The following is a 26157-nucleotide window of genomic DNA, read 5'->3' as shown; positions in this document are numbered from 1 at the left end:
CACGTTGTTGCAGCTTCACCTTGCCTCACTCTCACTCCCCTACTGCCTTCCAAACCATTGACGTGTTGGATCAGGAGTTTCCTGTCGTTGGCATGGCATGGCCCAGGACCCAAGACCCGTGGTGAAAATCTGAAGATCTCTTTTGTGTGCTACAGACAAGTGCCAGCTTTCTAAACCAGCTTGATTTTGTTTTTGTTTTTGGCCTACCGGCCAGCTTTTTCACTTGCTAAGTGGTCTCTTTTCTCTGCAGTCTTGCCTCTGGCTTTTTGTGCCTTGGGCGAAATCCCTCTGTGCTGTGCTCTGTCTCCAGCTGTGGATGCTCTGGGAAGCCTGGGCCTCCTGGGAGGGGCGTCTCTCTGCTTCCCTGCCTTCCCCTGTAGGGCAACTGCCTTGCACCTGGGAGAAGGGCTGTGCCTCTGGGGGCGGCGGGGTGGGGTGGGGACTCTCCAAATTCTGTTTCCTTGCCTCCAGCTTCTGTTCTGTACCTGCATACCCAGTAAAGACCCTGGAGAGAGTTGGCAGGTGACTGTGGACTCATTCTGTCACCGGGGCACCTTGAATTGTCAACAGGTATGCCAGCCCACACAGTGAGAACTTGGCTGGCTTCTTCCCTGTCCCAAATATGGTGGGTTCCCCCTTCACCCACCATTCTACCAGTTAGAAGGGGGCCTGTGGGTCACTTTTTTCCTGCAAAGGAGCCTTCACTTTTAGGATTTAGTTCATGTAGGTTTTTTGCATCTTCATTGCTCAGAAGGGTTCAGATGTACTAGGACTTTTTTTTTTTTTTTTTTTTTTAAGCATAGCCACTTGTTTTATTTGTCAGGGTGGGAGTGATAGTCTTGCATGCTCTTCTGTGTGGCAACTGGAGTAAAAATGCCCTGTGCCTGCTGCCTTTTCTTCTTCACAGTCTTGCCAGAAGTTTATCAATTTTATTCTCTCAAAAAATATCTTTCTGGGCTATGTTAATTTTTTTTCCTGTAGTGTGACCATTTTCTACTTTATGTAGTTCTTTTTCTTTATTATTTTGCTTCTACTTTTTTTTAGCTTAATTTGCTGTAATTATCGCAACTTCCTGAAGCGTACACTTAGATAATTGAGTTTTTAGCCTTTTTTCCTTATGCATGCATTGAAGGCTACATGTCTCGTTCTACACACAGTGTTAACGGCACCCTCTATGTTTTGATATTTTGTATTTTTATTATTCAGCTCAAAATATTTTCTGATTTCTGTCTTGATTTCTTCTTTGACTAATGGTTTATTTGGGAATATAGTGCTTACTTTCCAAATAGTTGATGTCTTTAAAATTATCTGTTTTTAATTCGAAAGAAGTCAGTGTTGTTATAGCTCTTTATTTCACCTTGTAAAGGCCACGTCTTGGTGACTGAGGTAGATTTTTTTTAAAAACTAAAGAACTGCCGCATAAAAGGAACAACCCCTGGTGAGCCAGAAGGTAGTGCGCTAGAGTGATGGAAAGGTGGGTGAGAGTTGGGAAGCATAGGGTACATTCCTGGAATACCATTAACTCGTTATGATATTTTGGGGCAATAAACCCTTTCCCGTTTATCTATCAAGTGGAAATAATCATCAGAATTTTCAAAGGGGTAGAATGAAATCATGATATAAATGCATTCTTAGAACTATAATAAACAGCGAAAATATGAATGATAATATTTGTATTACCCCTTAGGGTTAACAAGTCTCTAACATGAATTGTTTTATAATACAAATGCCAAGTCTTTTATTAATATAAACTGCTGTTATCCCATATTGTTCAGTACTAATGAACCAGACTTTCAGTCTTTTGAAACACAGCTTTGGAAAAGATCTGTATAAATTTATATTCATAGATTGCATAGTGGTCAAATCAGAGATTTCAGGGTATCCATCACCCAAATAATGTACACTGTACCCTTCACCAGTTCCTCACCATCCTTCCTCCCATTCCCTCAGTGCCCATTAACCAATTTCTCGCCATCCCCCTTCCTCCCGTTCCCTCAGCCTTCCCGGCCTCCATTGCTGTCATTCTCCACTCTCCATTCATGTGTAGGCATTATTTAGCACCCACATGAGTGAGAACATGTGAGATTTGACTTTCTGTGAAACGTAATTTTAATGTAACCATTAAAAATCATTAATGAGGTTGCACACGCCCTTTGTCAAGTCTAAAAAAACCATGAGAACTGTGTTTAACCAGTGCTTGACTTTGCACATACTCATGCAAGAATTACTGCCAAATTTGTTTCTGCTCTCTGTCTCCAATTTCCATTACTAGTGGTTCTTGACAGAATTAACTGACTGTCTCTGTGTGTGTGTGTGTGTGTACACAAATGCTGAAAACATGAGCCTTTGTGTAGGGGTCAAACAGAAGACAAGAGCCAATATTCCCAGAAACGGAGTGGTCAGATTTCCTTAAAAAATGTGCAGAGATTGTGTTTCTGGAGTCGAGGGCTCAAGTTAAAAGCAAACAAAATACCACAAAATATATAACAATTTGTTTTTTTGGAGGATTTGCGATTCTGAATTTGGATCCAGTTCTCTTAAATACACATTGAACCTCATAGGACATGGCTCTTCAAGTAGAAATGTATTAATAGAAGCCTCATTTATAGCTGTTCAAAGAATTGGAGTGATCAGTGCTTTACTTATTACTTCTGACTAAACTCTGCAGGTGCAGCTTGGCAATCAACAGAGATCCAAAGTAGAAAGACAGTTTCATGAAAATAACCTGACCTCTCCGACTGGTTGAAAAACTTTGTGGGAATAAAGACTGGTTTATGCGGATGCATGTTTTTAGCAATGCCTTTCTTCATACCTTGGACATAGTTATTATGCCTGGGGGAAGAGAGTCCCACGAAGCTGGGATGCCATGAGCCACCCCCTCGCTGGGCACCAGGTTGATCCTGGGCCTGCTCTGGGTTGCTGAATGCGATCCTCCCAAGCACTGTTGGAGATGCTGTTATTTTCCTGGGGCAATGTGAGTTCTAGCTGGGAGAGAAGTTAATGATTAGAGAGCAAACGTGGCTGGCTTGTCTGTGTTCCCCATTCTAAGCATTCAGATTACATGGTTGGGTGTACCCGGAAAGCTTCTTGGAAAGGCGATTACGTGAGGTGCTTTGATGCTGGGCAGCCTCGTCTGTCTGCTAGAAAGTCGGAGCTGATGGGAACAGGAGAGGGATGGGGACACTCCAGGGACCAGGCGAGTCTGCCAGGAGCTTAGCCAGGGTGTGTGTTTTAGGGTAGGGCTGAGTGGGGAAGTGCGTATGTGCCAGATGGCTTTTATCTACTTTCCTTTAAAAAACACACAAAACAACACTTTTTCCTCTTGAAGATTTTAGAAACCTGTGCCGAGGACTGGGGAAGCTTGGTCATGAGGCTTTTCTTATTTTAGTGATGGCCTACGTTTCTTTCCTTCTGTTTTTCTTTCCTTCTTTTTTTTCTTCATAGAAATCTTAATTCCAATTTCTTTCCTCATTCCCTCATTGTTTTCCCTTTAATCAAACTTTTGGTTGCTGTTTTGAAGTAGGCATTGGGAACAGTGACAAAAGCAAGGCCCAGCCCCTCCTATGAACACGAGCACAACTTAGTAGGAGACACAGGCCTCTGTGGGCATGTGTGGAGGGGGAGCCCTGCCTCATGGACCACACAGAAGGGCCAGAGCAGGCTTCCTGAAGATGGGAGACCTCAGCTGAATCTTGAAAGATGAGTTCTATTTAGCTATATAAAAAAAAGCACAGCTCCTCCAGAAGACACCATTCACACAGCCAGCCCCTCCACCCTACCCAAGAGGCTGCTGGGAATAATTGGAGTAGTGCTGCCAAAGAAGTTCCCCTGTTGAAAAAAAAAGAAAGAGGGGCCGGGCGCAGTGGCTCACGCCTGTAATCCCAGCACTTTGGGAGGCCGAGGCGGGCGGATCACGAGGTCAGGAGTTCAAGACCATCCTGGCTAACACGGTGAAACCCCGTCTCTACTAAAAATACAAAAAAAAAAAAAAGAAAAAAATTAGCTGGGCGCAGTGGCGGGCGCCTGTAGTCCCAGCTACTCGGGAGGCTGAGGCAGGAGAATGGCGTGAACCCAGGAGGCGGAGCTCGCAGTGAGCCGAGATCGTGCCACTGCACTCCAGCCTGGGCGACAGAGCGAGACTCTGTCTCAAAAAAAAAAAGAAAAAGAAAGAAGACAACCGTTTTTTTTGAATAAAAACATTTGCCAGAGATGATGGGTTTTGGCAGGTTATGTTTTATGGGGTACAGCCTTTTAGTGTAAAATGAAGAGCATGTCAGGTGCGTTTGTATAATGGAAGCACATTTTCATTTATTTAACACTATTAAATATAATCGTGGGAAGAGTTCAGGTTTCCTTAATGCCTGTTAGGGGAGAAATACTGGGCTGGATACTTCCCATTTGTTTTAACGTTTAGTTTTCACAATGACCCCCTGAGGTATTATTTTGTGCGTGTTATTGAGGAAGGAAGCAAGGCTCTGAGAATTGCTCAGCTTCACATAAACAGCAAGTGGTCCACCTGGGGTTTAAACCCAGGTGGGTTTGTCGCAGAAGCTCAGGAGTTTTCCATTGCGTGAACTTGCCTTCCCTAGTGAAAAGAAAGTCTTGTCCTCAAATCAAATAAAAATTTGCCTTGTCATTTGGAGACTTAATAAACACCTTAGGGTAGGTGAGGGAGTAAAGACCAAAAAAGCAATTAGCCTGAAAGCGAGAGAAACAAGAGAGATCAGACACACAGATCACTGCATTGAGGTTCAGGTTTGCTCATGCTTCACACCTCGGCATTAGCAAAGAGGAGATATGACAGCGAGCTCTCTGGGTTTCTTCTTTCATTTTCTTTTTCTCTTCTGTAGTCTCAACTGTGGACATCACTCTGTTGTTTTTTCATAAAACAGCTGAGGAGCAAAATGGCTGGAAACACTATCCTGGTCTCTTGTCAGGCCTTGGATTTAATCCCAGCACTAGCACAAGCTGAGGGAATTTGGATCTGTCTGTGGAGGCCCAATTGCAAAATTACTACGCACATATCTGGGACTTTGGTGTTTCTTTTTTGCCCAGAAGAAGCTTGAGTTTAACTGAAATTGCAGCTTAGTCCTAAAAAGAATAGAAGACATTTTGAAAATTTTGCCTGCTAACTTTTCAGTTTTAAGAATGTAAGTTTTGCAAGTGCTGGAACCTTGTCTGTCTTATTTGCTGCACGTCCCCCGTGATCACAGTGGGCCTGGTTGCTGATGAGCTCAGTAGGGGTTGGAGAAACATGTGGTGACTGCATGCAGGGGGCGGCTGGGAAAGCCCTCGTGCACGGAATCCTGTCCTGCATGCTCACCATCCCTGCATCTGGAAGTCTAGTCCAGAATCATTTTCTGAGCTCTTATCATAGGTCATCAAAATGCTGACAGTAATGACGGTGTTGCTTCCATGGTTTGAATGTACACGTGCCACATGCTGGCTTAGACTTCTTCCATAGCGGATCTCACTGTCTCAGTTTAACCATAGTCCTGCAAGACAGGTAATCTTCACACTTATTCCCTCGCTGGGGAGGAAACTGAAGCTCTGAGAGATTAAATACTTTCCCCCAAGGCCACACAGCGGGTAACAGATATATGTATATATATATTTTTGGAGATGGAGTTTCACTCTTGTCGCCCAGGCTGGAGTGCAGTGGTGCGATCTCGGCTCACCGCAACCTCTGCCTCCTGGGTTCAAGAGATTCTCCTGCCTCAGCCTCCTGAGTTGCTGGGATTACAGGTGTGTACCACCACACCTGGCTAATTTTGTATTTTTAGTAGAGATGGGGCTTCTCCATGTTGGTCAGGCTGGTATTGAGCTCCCGACCTCTGGTGATCCGCCCACCTCAGCCTCCCAAAGCATTGGGATTACAGGTGTGAGCCACTGCGCCTGGCCTGGTAACAGATAGTCTTACTGAGAAAGTGGACTCTGTCAGACAGGATGTGCTAGCCTCTCTGCCTCCTCCCTCTTCCCTCCACATCCTCACGCTGCCTTTCATTAAAATGGAAGCATCCTTCAGCAGGAGAAGGAACACTTTGGAAACGCCTTCCTTTGCTCATCTCCTCCTCCCCCACTCCTAGTCTCTCCGCTTCCCTTAGGGAGTCACGGCTGTCTCTCTCTCTCTCTCTCTCTCTCTCTCTCTCTCTCTCTCTCTCTCTCTCTCTCTGTCTCTGTCTCTGTCTCTCTCGGCTCATCTCCCTCCGTGGAGCTCTCTTCTCCCTCTCCTTGGAGACTGTGCTCTCCTGGTTTTCTGCCTGCTTTCCCGTGCCTTCCAGCTCAGCATCTTTTACCAGCTTCTCTCCTTTAACTCTACTCCTTGACGCCAACGGGCTCCGGGTCCTTCTCCCTGATCTCTGTTCTTCTCTGTCTTGCCATCTTCCCTGGTAAACTCATACAGACCAAGGCTGTGAGCATCATCCTTTTGCCAATGGCTCCCAGTTTATTTCTAGCACTGACTAGAAGTTTGCTGTTGACTTCAAACTGGCTTCTCTCCACCCAGCCCATTTCTCTGTCCAGTCTTCCTCTGAGTAAATAGCACCACCCAGTTGCTAAGAATCCAGGAGTCACCTTGGAGTCAGTTCTTTCCCTCAAGCCCCATGTCCAATCCAGCTGGGCCTGGCGATTCTCCCTCGGGTACCTCCTGACTCCCTTTCTGTCCTTCTGTCTTCAGGGGGGTCACTCCAGCCTCTGCTGCCACCTGCACAGCTACAGCAACGTCCTCTCATGGATTTCCCTATGCTTTTTCGTTGTTGTTGTCCCTGTATAATTATTTCTTCCCACAGCAACTAGAGGGTTTTCTACAGCCTTTTAACAATCAAGTGCTGATTATGCTTTAGGCCCTGTCTTGGGGCATTTAACCTTCAGAAGGTAGGCACTGTTGCACCTGCACTTTTCAGATGAGGAAGCTGAAGCACAGGGCAGTTAATTGATTTGTCCAAGGCTAAAGCCAGGATTAAACCCAGGCACTAGGTCCTGAGCCAATGCTCTTGAATCCAGTCCCTCCTCTCCTTGAAATGCTCCTAGGGTCTGTCTTCTCCTGGGCCTGAAGTCTCCTACTGGCCTCCCGCCTCATCTCCTACCACGTTCTCCCTCTCCCGTCCTGCCAGTTTGCACTCCGGCTTATTCCCAACTCTTCTCATCCACCGCAGGGCTTTTTCACCAGCTGTTCCTGCTGCCCAGAGCCTTTTCCCGCCAGTTGTTCACATGGCTGGACCCTTCAGCATCATTGCATAAGGCCCCCCGGTCTCTTGATCTAAAGTAGCCACCCACTATCTTTTGTTCTTTGTGGCACTTACTGCGGTCTCGTGTTGCTGTCATTCTTTTGGTGACCCTTTTTGTTCATGGCGATAAATAAATTACATGGAATGAAACTCCATGCCAGCAGGAAACGTAGTTGCATGTTCCATGCCCTATGTTAGTACCAGCGTTGATAGACTTTGGGTGAATGAATGCATGGGTGAGTGAACAAATGAGTACCTGGCACGCTGGAACTCAGAGCCAGGTGCTTTGAGCCCATGAGTTTCCCTACCACGCCATGTGCCTCTGTCTGTACAACTCACAGTTCAAGCCTTTAAGTATCTCTGCCTTTGGGCATACTCACAAAGTGTCTGTGCTTTTTATAGGTGATCAAAGAAGCCTACAGTGGTTGTAGTGGCCCCGTGGATTCAGAGTGTCCTCCTCCACCAAGCTCCCCGGTGCACAAGGCAGAACTGGAGAAGGTAAGGGCGCTGCTCTTGCTGGGTGGGGACGGTGACCTTGCAGTAGATTGGGGTCTCTTTCAAAGTTTGATAACATTCTCTGAGAATTTCAGCGCTTCCAGTTAAAAAAAAAAAAGAAAAAATGCAGTCGTGCTTCCCATCTTTTTAACTGCCTGCTTTGCGCTAAGCTTGAATTGGTCATTTTACAGATTGTGTAGTTAGTGTTGTTACTCCCAGCTACAGATGAAGCAATGGATTTAAATGTGTGAGGGCCTTGTTCAAGGTCACATAGCTATTAAACGGCAGAGCTGAAGTCTGAAGGCAAGCCTGTCTACTTCCGGAATACAGCAGGCGCTTCATAAATGTACCTTCCCAAAGGTCTCTTCCCAGCAGACCAGGATGTGTCTCCGTCTCCCTTTGCTTTGCACTCTTGTTGCTTGTTGGAAGGCAGAGGGGCACAGCAGTGGGCAGGGATGGCCTGTCATCTGTACACCCCTTTTTGCCAGAAATGTATGGAGCCCATCACTGTGACGCCGCAGGCCCTGCTCTGCATGCACTTTGCTTGTCTAAATCCAACTGATATTGTTTCCTTGGAGACCCCTGGCTTCCTGCCATGAAACCTTCTGTTGGCGGCTTGTGTCCCTGGGACTTTCTGAGCCCTCCCTCTCTAGCCTCCTGCCATTGAAGAGACAGATCCCTTTTTGCCTGTCCTCATATGAGTCAGGATTCTCCAGAGGAACAGAATTAATGGGATGTATGTATGTAGAAGCAGATTTCTTAGAAGGCCTTGGTTCACATGATTATGGAGCCTGCAAGTCTGAAACCTGCAGTGTGGGCCGCAGGCGGAGACCCAGGAGAGCCGATGGTGCAGGTGAAGTGTGAAGGCGTCTGCAGGAATTTAGGGAGATTTCACTGGCTCAGGGAGGACAGTGTTTTTGTTCCATTGAGGCCCTGAAATGATTGGAGGAGGCCCACCCACATTACAGAGGGCAGGCTGCTTACTCACAGCTCCCTAATTTAAATGTTAATCTCATCCCCAGATGCCCCCCACATTGACACGTAAAATTAAACATCACAGTCCTCATCCTCCTACCGTAATGGAACAGGCTGTTTTTCTCCCTGACGACAAAACTAATCTCTGCTCACTTTAGAAAATTCAGAAAGCTCATAGAAACATAAATGGGATGAAAAAAGTCACTCATTACAACAGCACATAGAGGATGCAGCTCGTCTTAACACTACTGATATATTAACCACTCTTTCCTGAGTTCAAGGTTTTTTTTTTAATGGTTTGGATAAGCTTATGCATAAAGTTTCTTATACTGCTTTTTTTTTTTTTTACTTAACCTTTACATTATTAGCAAATTTCCAGGTTTTTAACAACTCTTAAGCCACAAACATTTTTACATTTTCATTAGCTTAATGTCAAATTTGTATGACTCCACTATCACTTATGTAACTGCCCCCCCATTAGTTGTTTTGTCCTTTTGTTTTGTCTTTTTGTTTGTTTTCTGAGATGGAGTTTTGCTCTTGTTGCCCAGGCTGGAGTGCAATGGCACCATCTTGGCTCACTGCAACCTCCACCTCCTGGGTTCAAGTGATTCTTCTGTCTCAGCCTCCTGAGTAACTGGGATTCCACCAAGCCTGGCTAATTTTTGTATTTTTAGTGGAGACGGGGGTTTCACCATGTTGGTCAGGCTGGTCTCGAACTCCTGACCTCGTGATCCATCCGCCTTGGCCTCCCAAAGTGCTGGGATTACAGGTGTGAGCCACCGTACCTGTCCTGTTTTGTCCTTTTTTGGCCATCTAAAATAAAATAGTACTTGACATCTTTTGCATAATTTTTGCTGATTCTCTGCCTATTACCTGAGAATAGATTTCTGGAAGCTGAATTACTAGACCAAAGGATAGACCTCTTTTTCTTTTTTAAGATCTCGATTCATGTTGAAAATCAAATTGCTTTCCCAAAAGGTTGATGCAATTTCATTTCCCACCATACTGCATCCAAGTTCCTCATCCACGCACTCACACCAGAATTGGCAATTCTGCTTTACTTATGTTGGTTTCTAAGGCAGTACCGTGAGCACTTGGCTGGACCTGTTGCCCTGGATTCCCCCAGCTGTTCCTGGTGTGAGAGCCAGGGCGGTGCCAGCTCTAGGTCATTGTATCCCTGGAACTCAGCTTCCCACTAAGTGGCACTGGTTTCTTCACTGCAGCTCTTAAGGGATTGCCCCTTGAATTCCGAGTTGAACACACATGTTCCTTTGTGCCTGGGAACTGCTCACATATCTCATCTGTGTCCCAGTCTCCAAGGCCCTCGTGGAAGGCACAGGATCTGAGGACGGTGTTTGGAGGCCACTCGCTCCACTATGACCCCACAGGTTCTTGGGTGGCAGTGGAAGGGGTCTAGCTGTAAACACTCTACCTCATTCAGATACTAACGTGGAATCCTAATTACTCATTAAATCCAGAGGTTAGGACTGAGATAGTGACAGTCCCCCATCCCCCTCCAAGGGTTTTGATAGCAACCTTGCCCTCACTCTGTGTACATTCTGAGTGTATTGTTACAAGCAGATACTTGACACTCACCCAATTAATTATTGGTGAATGACAGGAAGAAATTAAATGGACTATGGAATATTTACTTCTGCAAGGATAATATGGCTTGGTGAGGGAAATATTTTTTGTAATCATAACATTTTTTTCAAAATCATTTACAAGAAGTGATTTGAATGAAATAGGCATGAGACAGTATATATATAGGTTAGTATAATTATAGCCTCAGTGAGGTTTTTCTTTTTTTCTCCCCCTCTGGATGTTTTTAAAGCCGTTGTGGCCACCTAACCAGCCAGTCTTTGTTATAGTTAAGCTCTAACCACTTCTGGATTGCTATGAATTTGGCCCGTGTTTTCTTTCACTTTTGAGATAACTTTTGGTTGATCCATCACACATCACTGGGTCCGAGTGACCACTGTAAGAATAACTTAATCTTTTTCTCCTTTCAGAAACTGTCTTCAGAGAGACCCAGCTCAGATGGGGAGGGTGTTGTGGAAAATGGAATTACCACATGTAATGGAAAGGAGCAAGGTGAGTTCTGCTTGTGCCAAAAACATATATACACTAAAACAAAAACAAAAACAAAAACCTACAGCCAGGTTTGTAAAGTCTGATTGTACGAAAAATGTCCTGGGTGATTCAGATGTGTAGATATCGTCATCATGGCAGAGGATACTGATGGGAGTGCCGGAAAACCCTTTGGTTAACATCAACCCTGCAGGTCTTCTTTTTCCATCCTGCCAGACCTTGGCCGAGGTTGCCATCTGTTGTCTTTTTCTGCCCTGCATATGTTTTGAACTTATGACTCACAGCTGGTTATTTCTTCACTCGATCTGTCACTGAGACAAATTTGCATTGGTGAGCAGCCGGCATGTTGCTTAGGGACCTGGTGTCCAGTGAAAAGCACTTTGGATAATGAGGCAAGAAACCCACTTTCCCATTCAAGAGCTCTGCCTTTGCTGAGCCCCATGATCTTGAGCAGGTATTCCCTCTTGATGAGCCTCAGTTTCCCCATCTTTAAAATGAGGAGGCCAGACCTGCCGATTTCTGAGATTCTTAAAAATGATTTTCTGAAAATGTCTTTATTTTGCCTTCATTTGAAACATTTTTTAAAATGTACATTATATAAAAATATACATAATATAAAATATACCATATTAACCATGTCTCAGTGTACAGTTCAGTGCATTAAGTACATTTATATTGTACTGTCATCACCGCCATCAGTCTCCAGAACTCTTTTAATCTTGCAAGAGCGAAGCTCTGTCCCTTTTAAACACTGACTCCCCATTCCCTCCTCCCCCAGCCCCTGGCACCCGATTTTGCTTCCTGTCTCATGAATCTGACTCCTCTAGGGACCTCATCGAAGTGGAGTCCTACAGGCCGTGTCCTTCTGTGAGTGCTTATTCCACTTAGTTCCATGTGCTGAAGGTTCATCTGTGGTGTGGCCTGTGTCAGAATTTCTTTCCTTTTTAAGGCTGAATAATATTCCATTGGATAGATGGACCACATTTTGTTTTCCCGTTTATCTGTCGATGAACACGTGGGTGGTTCCCACCTTCTGGCTAGTGTGAATGATGCTGCCGTGAACATGGGTGTGCAAATAAGCCTGTCTTACCTTTTTCAGCCCAGCTTTCTAGAGACAGAAATTAAATGCCATAAAATTCACCCTGTTTGGCATACTGTTGGTGAGTTTTGACAAACCCTGACAGGCACATAACCATCACCACAATCAAGACACGGAGCACGGCTCTAACCCCCCAGCCCCTACCGTGTTCCCTGTGCTCTTTCTCCCCCGTCTGCCTCTGCCTCTACCCGAGGCCCTGGCAGCTGCTGATCTGTTTCTTATCCTTTACCAGAATGTCATAACGTGGAAGCATCTCGGTTGCAGACTTTTGAGTGTGGCTTCTTTCACTCAGCACGCTGCGTTGGAGAGTCGTCCGTGTTTGTGGCTAGTGTCACTAGTTGGTTCTTTGCTGCTGCTGGCGGCATTCCATTGTGTGGATGGACCGTAGTCAGCCCATTCACCGCTTGAAGAACATTTGAGCTGTTTCCACTTTGGAGCGACGGTTGAAAAATCTGTTCTGTGCATTCAGAGACAGGTTTTTGCGTGGACATATGTTTTCATTTCCCTCGGGTAAATACCTAGGAGTGGATTGCTTGGTCATAGCCTTCTCTCCAGCCTCAGTATTGTCACTTTTGTTTTGTTCTTTCTATTTGAGCCATTTTAATAGGGGTGTAGTGGTATGTGATTGTGTTTTAATTTGCATTTCCCTAATAACTAACAATGTTGAACATTTTTAAATATGTTTATGTGCCATCAGTATATCTTCTTTGGTGAAATGTCTCCAGATATTTTGCTCATATTTTTATTGGATTATTTGTGCTTATTGAGTTTTGAGAGTTCTTTGTCTTTTCTGAATACAAGTCCTTTATCAGATGTGTTTTGGACGTATAGTCTCCCAATCTGTGGCTGGACTTTTAATTTTCCTTAGCAGTATGTGGACTGAGGTGAAGGGCAGGACTTGTGGCTGTGGAGGGAGAGTTCCCACTGCAAAACCAGACAGCCTGTTTGCTCATTGAACCTGTGACCTTGGCTGCTCAGCTGAGTAATCCAACCACCCAAATCCACCTGCCCACTCCTGGAGGGAACCAAGTGTTTCCTGTCTCTGTGGTGAAATCACCTTAAACCAAGTAGCAATCCAGCCCACTAAGAATCTTGGAGCTCAAAGAATCTGGACTGTTATGACATTACAGAGTTCACTCTCAGAGGTCACGATACCCACTTTTTTCATATGTGGTTTTCTAAGTCTGTCCTATCTGAGTGCAATTTTGGTTCTGTCCATCGGAAGTTATTCAGTGGAAAGTATTATCTGTGTCTTCCACAGGGCACACATTATGTGTAATCAAAACCAGGAAAGCTATCTTTAAGTTTTGCCCTGAAATAAAATAACATACAATCTCAATGTTCCTGCTTAGAAGTTGAGGCACAGCAGACGTTGGTTTGGTTGGTTCATTTTCTGGTTTGCTGTTTCTTCTCCCAGTGCATCTATTAGGTTCTACAGAATAATATGTTTGTCTGGATGCACTTGTAAGCAAATATATCTGTATTTAAAATTCTCCTGTTTCCTCTTAACAAGAACAACCTTCTATGCTTTGGAATTAAATGGTGGTGACCTTGGTTTACACATTTTCTTTTTGTCTGGCATGGTGCTTTGCATGTAGCAGACGCTCGGTAGTTACTGGAGAAAGTTAAGGTTGAAGTACATTCTAACCTTCTCTCTTAGCTTTTATCCTTGCCTCTCACTCTTGACCAGTTTGCACCTGAGAGATTTGAGTTAAGCTCCTTTTATCCCAGCCATGTGGTAACTCAGACACATTTCTCTGCGGGCTGCATAGAGAAAATCCTGAACTCATACAGCTTTTTCTTAGTGTTAGAATCTCAGATGAAGAAAGAGACAGTCCAGGCTCCATGCGGTCAAAGCCACAGGGAACGACTCTGGAACTCCTGTTTCTTCTCTCAAGGCGGAATCCCTCCTGTCTAATAAACCGACACAGTATGGTTGATCCTGCAGCAGGTGTGAGGAGTGTGGGCTGAGAAGGTCCTGGGACCTTCTGTTTGGGGGCTGTGAGGCTCCTCAGCCCCACTTCACATCTGTAAGATGTGATCATTTGTGAATGTGTCTGTTGGTAAAAGTCATTGAATAAATAGTCTGACAGTATTAATTCTCATGCCCCTATTCCTCCCAGTAGCCTTAATAATAATACTAAAAAGCCTGAATTCCCATTTCCATCGGTTACTGGGAAACTCTCTGGGTTTATGATACTCATGGTTTTAGAGAATGCCCCGCGTTAGTCTTGCTCCAGTGGCGTGCGCCAGTGCCTGCCCACCTCATGGGCCAGCGTGTGCCTGGATACTCCGGCTTTTCTACCCTCTAGCTGCAGGGGGCTGAGCGTTCTGAGTGTTGAGTTTTTCTTCCTGGTTCTGTGATCTGTGCTCATCTCTGCCTTTTGTTTGATACACAGCATCAGGTTGTTCTCGATGGTTTTCTCCTCATGTTCCCATATACTTGGATTTTTTCGCCCCAGGATTACTGTATGTCTGCCTTTGTAAAAAACTAATCAGGGAGTATTCAAGGAATTCCAAGTTTTAATTATAATCTCATTTCTTTGCAGTCAGAGTCGAGCAAGCACTTTGTCCGTCAAGTTGGGCGTTCATCTGACACCCCAGCTCACTGCGATGAGCTGCATTTTCTGGGGGGGGGGCCACATTATCTGTGGGGGATGCCTCTTGCTCCACCAGCCTTTCTGAGGGTGCCCTGGGCACTCGGGCTGTCCTGGCCAACAGGTTATTCTTTGTAAAGCTCACGGGCATGCGGCTGTGGTGAAACATCCTCCTCTGGGTCTTCAGAAACAGCTGGGAGGGGCCGTCCGCTGTTGCTGTCCCTCTTGGTTTGGTTGAAGTAACATTGAAGTGATACAGCTGTCCCAGCCGCCGCTCCCTGTCTGTTGGTAGCTGGGAGGGGCTGTGCCTTCAGACTTAGGGATTGAAAGCGAGTCTCGGCGCTTTATTTTAAAAGAGGGTGTGTACGTGTTGGGAGAGTGGAAAGAGGTGTGGGGGTGGCATTCCTGGGTTCTTTGTTTCTAATATCACAGGAGGCCTAAGTCTGATTTGTTCAAAGTCACACAGAAATGCTGGGACTGTGTTGTGTTAGTCAGCTTGGGCTGCCATAACAGAATACCACAGACTGGGTGGCTGAAACAACATGCATTTAGACGGCCCTGGAGGCTGGAAGTCCAAGATCTGGGTGCCGCCAGGGTTGGTGTCTAGCGAGGGCTGTCTTCCTCAAAGGCGGCTCCCCTCCCGCGCCTTCACACGGCCTTTCTTCTGTGCCTGTGCCTTCTCTTCTTAGAAGGGCACTAACGCTATAGGACCAGGACCTAAGCGGGAGGGTGGAGTGTGGGAGGGCAAGGCCCGAGGCAGGAGACACCAGGGGTATGTTCTGCCGCCCTCGTGCGTTTGGCTGCGGTGGGGGCACCAGGGTGGAGGCAGAAAGAGGACCACTTCCCGCTCCCCAGCAGAGAGAGACGGAGATTGGGAAGGATAAGGGGACTACATGTGTGAGTGTGTGCGTGTGCAGAGGAAGGGTTTAGGAGTTAGGCCAGGGCGTGTCATCTTGTGTCCCTGGCCGCTCTTCCTCTGCAGTTCTTCCGTGGGATGTGTGTGGGTTCATTTGTTCCTGGGGTGGGGGTGGGAGGGAGTCCTTGACTCTCATCACCTTCTGAAGTGTCTGTGATCTCCAAAGGGTTGCAGCCAGCGGGTTGAGGGATTCATGCTGGAGATGAAGGGGAAAGGGTTGGGCGGTGGGGTTTGCCCACGACACTGAGAATCTCTCTGTCCCCTCAGCTCCAGTGCTGGGCACATAATGACCCTCAGGAGATGAGACGGGCAGACAGCTTACCTTCTCCGAGGGTCGCTGTCTGGCCCACAGGGTCTTGTCACTCAGTTCTGGTGCTGTCTCACACGCACGTTCTGATTTCTTGCCTGATCCCTGCCCCTGTAATTCTGCCGGAGGTCACGGACAGAGCCCTCGGCAGTGGAGAGAGGTGCCAACGATGGGATGGGGCAGACATAGGATGCCAGCTGGCAGCTGACTCTGGGCCTCCATCGTGGGAGATGATGGGGAGTGATGAGAACCGCCCCGTGTTGTCCCTCAGTGGCCCGTCTGCATGGAGACTGCTTCTGTGGTCCTGCCACTGTTGCTTGCCCACGTGCGGGTCCAGAGTTGCTAGATCTTCCCATCTTTCAAAGGAAGCCAGGCATCATTTTTATGCACAATGTGTATGAGTTTTATGTTTCAGAAATTAACTCCAATTTAACACTGTCCTGGCTAAACCGAATATGAGGGGCTGGAAGGCAGGCCCCTGGTCTGAGAGCTCTGCGTAGGGCCGAGTCAAGTGTCTCACAGATGGCCGAGGGGCTCCTGAGGAAGAGTCAATTCCCCTTCCTTTCCTGGGCCTCCCCTTGCCAGCCAGGCCGGAGCTGCACTAGCTGCCTTCTGTTCCTCAGACACTTGGGCTGCTTTCAGCCTGACAGCTTTTGCGTCAGTGATGTTTTTCTTACCTGGACGGTTTTCTCCCTGAGATGTGCATGGCTAATTATTAATTTAAGTCAACCCCTGGACAGGCTTTCTCTGACCGCCCAGCTGCTCTTCCACATAACCCTATCTTAGATCTCCATGTGGTCCTTGTTACAAGCTTCCTACCAGCAGCCCTGTGTTGTGCTGAACTCCCAGCATCTAGACCAACAGCCAGCACGTAGCAAGTGCTCATTAAGTAAAAGTCGAGGGAAAGGCCGGGCACGGTGGCTCACACCTGTAATCCCAGCACTTTGGGAGGCCAAGGTGGGTGGATCACTTGAGTCCAGGAGTTTGAGACCAGCCTGGGCAACATGGCGAAACCCCATTTCTACAAAAAGTACAAAAATTAACCAGGCGTAGTGGCACGCACCTGTGGTCCCAGCTACTCCGGAGGCCAAGGTGGGAGGATCAGTTGTGCCCAGGAGTTCATGGCTGCATTGAGCTGTGATCACAACACTGCACTCCAGCCAGGGGACAGAGTGAGACCCTGTCTTTAATAAAAGAAAAAAATGCCAAGGGAAAGAAGAAATGGGTTGTGATGTATGTTTATTTTTTCAATTAATATCTACAATTAAAACATGCTTTTTTGCTGTTGTTACTCTTGACAGTGAAGAGGAAGAAAAGTTCCAAATCAGAGGCCAAGGGCACTGTGTCGAAAGTAACTGGGAAAAAAATCACCAAGATCATCAGTCTGGGAAAGAAAAAGCCGTCCACAGACGAGCAGACCTCCTCAGCTGAGGAAGATGTTCCCACCTGCGGTAAGACTGCGCTTCCCGGAGATGAGCAGCGTGCACCTAAGTGGGTTTCATTTTCTCCTGCAATGGTGTCGGTACCCAGTTCATCCAAGGCTCATTAATTTGAGCTCTTTTGCATTGGACTTGGAATCATTCAGATAGTGGGAAATGTATTAAATGTTTACATTTTTGCCTCTTATTCATACAAGACTTTGCAGGCCTTTTAGATGATCTCTAAGCTTCTTTCGAGGAAAAAAAAAATTTCCCTTTAATCCTCTGAAGTTCCCCCAAATCCCTTGGAAGTGTTTTTAAAGGACAACCATATGCAGGGGCTGCTGGTAAAGAAAGGATTATGGGAAAACCTTTACAGAACTAAGGCCAGTTCTTTCCCTTGGGCAAAGTGATAAAACTAAGTGGGGTGGGGGGAGGGGGGACGGATAGCATTAGGAGATATACCTAATGCTAAACGACGAGTTAATGGGTGCAGCACACCAGCATGGCACATGTATACATATGTAACTAACCTGCACATTGTGCACATGTACCCTAAAACTTAAAGTATAAAAAAACAAAAAACAAAAAACTAAGCTTCCTTATCATGTCACTGTTAGTCACTTTCCTGTTGCTGCCAAAGGAATGCCTGAGGCTGGGTAATTCATAAAGAGAGAGGTTTATCTGCCTTATGGTTCTGCAGGCTATACAAGTATGGTGCCAGCATCTGCGCAGCTTGTGATGAGGCCTCAGGAAGCTTTTACTTGTGGCAAGGGCAGAGGGGGAGCTGGTGTGTGTCACATGGCAGGAGAAAGAAGAGCAGGTGCCAGGGTCCTTTAAACCATCAGATCTCGCAGGAACCACTGGTGTGAGAACTCCCTCTTACTACAGGGAAGGCAGCAAGCCATTCATAAGAGATCCGCGCCCATGACCCAAGCACCTCCCACCAGGCCAGCCCCCCACACTGGGGATCACATTTCAACATGAGATTTGGAGGGGAGAAATATCCAAACTATACCAATGACATTTCTCAAACCGAAGTTTCAAATCCAGTCTAACACACAGACCATCTCCCCGGTCAGTCTTTCATCCAGTAAGTCATCTTTGAGCAGCTACCTTTTGGTGACCACAACAGCCCTGGCCCCCCATGGCTTCCAGTCTGGTAGCAAAAGATAAGTACAAGCCCAGTTACCACAGAAACATGTATGTAATAACTGGCTCTGGTTGGCGATAGGAGGGAAAACCCAAGAGGCCATGAGAGGATCATAGGAACCTCAGTGGGCCGGGGGGATCCAGCATTGTGGGGTGGTCTCCATGAAGACATGGGTGAGAGTTTCCATCCGGAATGCCTTCTAGGCAATCAAGTTCAGAAGAACCGTGCAGCTCTTCCTAGGAGGAAAACTTGATGAGCTACGTTTTTGAGAAATTAGGAATGTGCTGTCATTTTCCTTGTGTACTATCGCGGCTCACTCAGTTCCCTGCAGTGTGAGCCCATCATTCCTTCTGTTTGAATAGTCATTCTAGTTGCCCCCACCCCTTATTGAGCACCCGTTATATCCAAGGTGTTGGGTTTTATTTTGAGATGCCAAAAGATACCTCATTTACTTCCTGCCCCACAGCGCCTAAATGGGGCTATACACACAAAGATAAATGTATTCAACAGATCTCACGTCCCAGCGGTGTGGGCTCATGCCACAAGGATAATACAGAGGATGGGCCATGGTGGTCAGGAGGAGGGATGGATTGCAGGGGCAGATGCGAGGACCCAGCAGGCACTATGGCGTGCACTGTCTTGAAGGGAAGACAGGCAAAGTCCCAGCTCCTCGGCAGCTTTCACAGTGTGATCTGGGAAGTTGCGTCATACCGATTTCTGGTGGACACAATGAAGTTGTCTGGGCAGACAGCAGTGAAGGCGTCATGTGGTTGAAGGAGTCTTGCAGAGGGGTCCTGTTGAAACAGCTGCCTGTGGGGTTGAGTTAGGAGGGAAGGCTATCACCATAAGGGTAACCGAGGAGCCTGGTGCGTTCCAAGCTCCCTGAACTTGGTCAAATGGCAGTTGAGTCACAGAAGCAGACCAGTTGGTACTGATGTTTTTCCACTACCCTCCCTTCCCTCCCTAAATAAGGCTAGAGCTGAAAGGGCGGCCACCCTGCCGAAGTACCGTCAGAGGAAACAGCTGTAGCACGGAATGGGGAGGGTGAATGTGTTGGTGCCCCAGTGCTGGGCCCGCTGACCTCTGCCTTTCTTGGAGCGCATGGAAGGTGGGACTGCCTCACATCAGCCCTTGAGAGTTAGCGGTTAACAATAGAAAGCAGGAATTAGGGATGAAATACAGGAGTTAGGGATTAAAAATAGAAAGCGGGAATTAGGGACTAAATACAGGAGTTAGGGATTAAAAATAGCGGGAATTAGGGATTCAATACAGGAGTTATGGATTAAAAACAGAAAGCAGGAATTAGCCAACAAGAAGGAAACTACTCTTTTGTTTTTGTTTTTGTTTTTTAATGCTCTAGGTCAGTGGAGGAAATAGAAATCTTTCCTTGAAAAACAATTAAACATTAATATGAAAGGCAATTGAGAGACTTTGGCCCAAACCCGTCCATTTACAAAGGACAGCACTGAAGCTCAGAGAGCTTGTATGGCTTGCTCGGAGCCACACAGCGAGCTGAGAACAGAGACAGCCTCTGACCCAACTGTGCTGGTTCCCTGTCCCACAGGCCTTCCCCTTATCCCTTCCCCCGAAAGATCTGAACACTCCCGTGGCTCCTGATAAATAGCTGCATTTGTGCTGGTGACTAGACACTGTGGTAAACCCTCTTCTTGGGCACTTTCTTGGAAGCACAGTTGGTCGCTCAGGGAGCAGGAATACTGAATCCGCAGCATCTAATTAGACACATGGATTCCTATCAAACTGCTTAGTGGACAGCTTTTGCCTCAATATTAACAGAACATCCTCTGTCCACAAGATTTTAAAGCTGTCATCTAATTCTTTGCAGGGGAAAGGGGAGAGGGGAGGGGCTTTTAGAAAAATAAAGGGGCAACAGTGACCATTTTCAGTTATTTTAGTACAGCTGCAAAGTTTCAGGCAGAAAAAAGGAGCTGGACAAAGGCCCTTGAGACTGAGCCTGCCAAGTTGAGTCTCCGCAGCTGCTGCTCTCTGTTCCAGGGAGATGAAGGGCCGAGCTGGACTGGCCGGAAGTGCAGTGCTGCTGAGCCCACAGGACAGAGCTCCCAGGAGCCACTGAAAGCGGAGTTCAAATGCCAGCCCTTCCACACAGTGCAGCTGGGTCAGCCGTTCCCCTAAATGCAGGACAGAGCTGCTGTGAGGGCCTTGCTTGTGGGGGCAGGGGAGGGAAGGCTCTCTGCAGGTGCTTGCCGGCTGGAAAGGTTTAGCGGGGTTTGAGCCAAAGTCTCTCAATTGCCTTTCATATTAATGTGGCGAGGATTGCAGCCTGGCTGGCCGGGTCCGCCTGCCTAACCCTGCAATGCCTATTGAGTGACGTTGACTGACGCGTTTAGCATTGGGCAGGTCAGCTCAGCACACAGCCGCGTAGATAATATGATCTGAGACATGCGCAAAGGCCCCTGACCAAAATTTATCTCTTATTTGCCCTTCTCCTGGGCTTACAAGTCCTGGAATTATTGTCACTATGAATTAAGCCGTTGTTACCAGGAAATGCGTTTCCACCTTTTTCTCTTTTCCCCATCCCTATTTCCGCCTGTGGCTGGGACTGTGGCATCTTTTGACTGGCTCACCTCGTTCTACTCTGCTTCCCCCTCCCCAGGCCACCAGATGGAAGTTTTGAAACGTTAGACTAACCGTATCACATTCTGCATTGAGAAAAACCAAAAGTGCCTCCTTTGTTGCCAGTTCAGGGCCTCTAACACTGCTGTCTCCACTTCATTTTTCCGCCTTCTACATGACTGGCGTAAGAACAGGGGCTCATTGGCTCACTGCCTGTGTCCACAGCACCGTGCAGAGCTTGGCAGACGATACCAGCGCAGTAAATACTTGTTGAATGCATGCATTCCTTTAGGCAAATTGCTTCACCTCTGGATGTCAGGCTCCTCCATCTAGGAAATGGCTCAATACTTCAATTCCTTTGTTTTCATAAAAACTGAGGATAAAATACATGAAACACTGAGCTCAGTGCCTAGCCCATCATTTATGCTCAGTATCTGGTCACTGTGATTATCCATGTATTCATCCGACATGTTTTTTAAAAACATCACCTAAGCATACCAGACCTATCTAAGGCACAGTAAATGCAACGTCAGACGAGTAAATCATGAGAAACAGAGAGGCTGAGAGAAAGGAAAGGCCCCAGGGGGCAAGTCGGAGGCTTCATGGAGCCTGGGTAGCCATTCCCAGGGTCCCTTCCAGCTGAAATGTTCTGTCACTTTATGAAGCTCTTTCAATGGCAGGATTTTTTAGTAGACATTCAGGAAAGCTAGATACGTCTCAGTTGGTATCATAATCCACCTCCACGAAAACTAGACGAAGCCAGGCACTGTAGCATGCAGCTGGAATCCCCACGACTCGGGAGGCCAAGGCGAGAGGACCGCTTGATGCCAGGAGTTTAAGACCAGCCTCAGCAACATAGCAAGGCCCCACCTCAAAAAAAGAAATCAGATGCAGTCTGATGAAAGGGCAGGAAGGCATTCTTAGTCCAAGAGCCAACAAGACAGGCTGTTAGTGTACCAGCTCCTCTGCCCCTGGCCTCGTCGAGGACACACTGCGAAGAGTGGGAAGGAGGCGTTTGGCTTCGGCAGGCCTGTGATCAGCTGCCAGCAGTTTCCTGACATTTGGTTTCTCTGAAAGCTGCTTCTTGTTGCCCCTCTTGCAGGCCCCTCTCCTCCTAGCTGATCAGAAACAAATACTTGCTAAGATATAATGAACAGTTACATTGGGATAAAACGTCTCTCAAAAGTGTTGAACGTTTTGGCCACGGGTAACCAAAGCACAGTGGCCTCTGGGGTGGGCAGGCACTATCATTTCCCTTCCTAAAGAGAATAAATACATGGAAACGTGGCCACTCTTCTAAAAGGCTCTGCCTGCCTGCTCTCCTGCAGCTGCCGGAATTCGAGAGCCACCTGGCACTGAGACCCACGACGCCCCATATCCGGACCAGCTGACCGGGAGGGTTTATATCTGTTCCCCTCCATCTGTATTTTTTGTTTGTTTAATCTTCGGGCTGTAAAGTTAGTTTTATATTTCTAGTGAGATCTCCTCATGCACTCTTGCCACAGTGTTGTTGCAAGAAACTGCACTCTTTCTTTTGAATTTGGAGCAGAAATTAGCAGAAAACATTAAACTAAACTCAGAAATTTTTAAAATTCAGTAACACCCTACCATAATATGATAAGTGAGATTCAAAAATAAAATCAGTTCTATCTGGACCTGCCTTGTTAAGTGGTTAAATCTTGAGACGCCCTGGGTGAGCCTTGAAGCTCCTGCCTGCAGTTCTTGATCCAGGAGCCAAGTTGGCCCCGTCCTGGCTGCACTCTGGCACCACCTGGTGGTGGATGTTGCTCCAGCGTAACTGTTCCTGGACATGACTTGGGGTCCGGGTCAGCACTGATTTCATCAGCCAGGCTAGAGGTGTCAGATTGGGAGAATAATGGGGGGTCCAGAGGACCCCCTGACTCTAGACTCCTTAGATGAGGTTGTCTGCCATTTCCTTCATGGCCTCTTCATGTTCCCCAGCCAGAAAGTAGGAACTTTGGGCCTCCCCATTTTGAGAAATGGTGGCAGGGGGCTGGATGGGGTAGGGGCAGTCGCTGAAAACAGACAGGTGACTGTGGATTTACCTGCTGTTGTGAACAGGTCTGTTATCCCAGGGGATATTTTGGGGGGGAAAATTGGAGGTATTATGATAATTGCATATAAAATCATGTTCTAAATAAAATGTGGATCTGTCCAATATAATCATCCCTTTTACGGCTGAAATGTCAAGAAATTCATAGTATCTGGTGGCCTTGGGCCAGATTCTGTCAGGGAAGAAGACGCCATGAGAGTCCATGTCCCTTTTTGGGACCAGGTCCCCTGTGGTTGGGGATCGGGGCCAGGTCTCCTGTGGCTGGGGATCAGGACCGGACCCCCTGTGGTTGGGAATTGCCGCCCCACTGCAGAGTCCATGCCCTCTTGGGGACTGGATCCTCTGTGGTTGGGGATCGGGGCCGGGTCCCCTGTGGTTGGGGATCAGGGCCGGTCCCCCTGTGGCTAGGAATTGCCCTCTTGGGGACTGGGTCTCCTGTGGTTGGGGATCGGGACTGGGTCCTCTGTGGTTGGGAACTGCTGCCCTGCTGCACTGTGTGGTCTCTGTCATTGAGGTCGCTGGCATTTCAATTCTCGGTTTCTTCTGCCCAGCCCCGTGAAGGGGTGCCTGGGCCCTGACCACTCCAGAGCACGGGCTGTTTTCCTTGCCCTGTAGCCTACTGCTCCTTTTCAGAAACCATTTTTGGGCATGTTATCTTAATGCACCTCAGTATGTGAAGTTATTTGAGGGGAGTCCTTGCCTTCCTTTTCCTTTCAGATACAGCATTACATTTGTCAACTCATGCTCAAAACATACTTAGGATTGATATAGTTGGCTGTCATTGCATGAAAGTCTAAAAATGTAAAAGTGTCGGCTTTCAGCATGAGTGGTTACTCTAGATGGTGTCAGAGCCATGGCGAGCACGTGGTTCCCAGCGCTGTTACTCGGATGCTCAGATATGATAGTTGACTCTCTTTTTAAGTAGAGGTTTCTTTTTTCTTTTTAAAGACTAAATGTATTGGCCTGTAATCCCAGCACTTTGGGAGGCCGAGGCGGGTGGATCACAAGGTCAGGAGATCGAGACCATCCTGGCTAACACGGTGAAACCCCGTCTCTACTAAAAATACAAAAAATTAGCCAGGTGTGGTGGCGGGCGCCTGTAGTCCCAGCTGCTTGGGAGGCTGAGGCGGGAGAATGGCGTGAACCCGGGAGGCAGAGCTTGCAGTGAGCTGAGATCACGCCACTGCACTCCAGCCTGGGCGACAGAGCAAGACTGTCTCAAAAAAAAAAAAAAAGAATAAATTTATTGGAACTACATCATTTACAAATAGCATTTTACAGAACAAAAATAGTGATGTAAGGCCCCAGTTGTATTCATATTAACAGCTCTTTATCTGCTGTCTTTAACTCCCAACAGGGGTTCAGGTCTTGCTTTGCTGTGTGGTCTTGGACAAGATACTTCGCATTATCTGGGAGTTAACGTCCTCCTTCAAGAAGTAAAGCCTCTGAGACTCTTTCCTACTTTAATTCTAGGTCCTCTTCACCTCCCTGCAGCCCTCCTAAGTGTCTGAAATACAAGGAGCTTGGATTGAGTGTAGTTTGCTCTCTGAACACAAGAGGGCGGCCACGGCACAGGCCTTGGAGCCTCAGCCTGGCTCCTCCTTTCTCTGTCACTCCCTAACAACATCAGCCCACACCCCAGATGAAAGTTTTAGTTCCAGAAGAAGCAGTGTGCATTTCTCTTCAGTGTGTGTTGGTAGAAATGACATCACATTCAGCCAATGAAAATGTAGACTTTATAAGTGTGTACCTAGTAAGCCACTGAACCAATAGTTATAAGTAAGTAATAAAGCATCATTCTGGGTCCTGAACATACCTCTCTCTTTTTTTTTTTTGTCTTTATAGCATTTATCAATTGCTAATAAGGTGTGTAAGATTGAGAACATAAAAGCAGTAAGAAACATCCTCCAAAACCCTTTTGGAAAGGCATTTTAATTGATTAGTTTTTTTTGTTTGTTTTGTTTTTTTTGTTTTTTTTTTTTTAGTGATAGGGTCTCACTGTGTTGCCCAGGCTGATCTTGAACTCCTAACCTCAGGTGACCTTCCTGCCCCGGCCTCCCAAGTAGCTGGGACTACTATTGGCTGGAAAAGGAACCTGAAAAATCAGAATTGGAAAGGATGTATTTTGTTTTGTTTCTTAACATTTTTGAGGTAGGGGTATGTGTGACATTTTTGAGGCAGGGGTGTGTGTGTGTGCATGTGTGAATTGAAGGAGTAGCTGAACTTCAGTTAGGAATCTGGTACTTCCTTTCCTGCCACTATCAACATTTTCTATGCTATTTAACTCGCTTTCTAAATCTTAAAGGAAGGGGGCAGTAATTTACTAGCATTGTGGTGTGGTTGGAAGGTACAGCCACCCTGGTATCTATTTTTTCATGTCTTGTTATTTCTAGAAGAATTCATTTTATGTTTGTAACAAGTGAAAAGTGTCCATTTCCTGTATTTGAGGAGGTTTTTTTTTAAAATGAGGATAATAATTTTTCCTGTCATTCTACCACTCCTCTATCTGTGATATACTGAAGATGTTGTGCCATTCCAGAGACACGGATCACAAACTTTCATGTAGATTCAGACTTTAGAGTTTAGATTTCCTCCGGGCAGCTTCACCAGTCGCTTTGCAGTTTGAGGAGCAGGAAGGTGGCAGGTGCGTCCTCAGCCTCAGGTGGGAACCTGCACTCAGGGCCTCTGCCATCTGCGGGCTGCTTCCAGCACTGGGGATCTTAGTGCCTCCCAGGGCCTCCTATTTCTTGGAAAGTTTTCATTTTTAGATAGTTTTTGTTTCTTCATGTTAAGCCAAAATCTGCCTGCCTGTGACTCTTACTCTACTTGTATCATTTGCAGCTCCTCAAAATAAGTGAAATCGGTTTCCAGTTTGAAGGCAGCTGTCGTGCCCCCATCCTGGCCATCCGAAACCCGATGGCTTGCTAACTTCTCACGTGCTTTAGGTGAATTCCGTAGTCCCACATCAACACCAGGCATCTGGTAACTGGTTCGTTGCACATGTTAAATGAGGGGCTTCCAGATACGGCCTGTGTGGTGTCATGAAAAGCCCCCAAAACTTGTGATGCTGTAGCCACGGCTCTCCTGGTTTATGTGAATTTGCATTTAAAGCTTGATCGATCGTGTGAAGGATTTGTTTTATCCACACTCCCATCCCTGGGCCTCCTCAGTGCGACCCTAGACGTCTTCACCTCGCCTGGTCTTGTCCGAGGCG

General features: G+C 46.8%; 1 protein-coding gene across 5 annotated transcripts in view; it reads left to right on the top strand.

The window, feature by feature from the left end:
* Positions 1-26157, top strand: part of AFAP1 (actin filament associated protein 1) — a 183066-nt gene that overhangs the window by 113853 nt on the left and 43056 nt on the right. For all 5 annotated transcript variants that reach the window (XM_034951933.3, XM_034951930.3, XM_034951934.3 and 2 more), the window contains exons 7-9: positions 7629-7724; positions 10709-10790; positions 17008-17157. In XM_034951933.3, coding sequence (XP_034807824.1) covers positions 7629-7724; positions 10709-10790; positions 17008-17157 — 328 coding nt within the window. The remainder of the gene's footprint in view (positions 1-7628; positions 7725-10708; positions 10791-17007; positions 17158-26157) is intronic.

This window comes from Pan paniscus, chromosome 3 (genome assembly GCF_029289425.2).
Source record: "Pan paniscus chromosome 3, NHGRI_mPanPan1-v2.0_pri, whole genome shotgun sequence".
Classification (NCBI taxonomy): Eukaryota; Metazoa; Chordata; class Mammalia; order Primates; family Hominidae; genus Pan; species Pan paniscus.
Note: the sequence above shows the minus strand (reverse complement) of the source record. Positions and strands in the feature narration are given on the sequence as shown.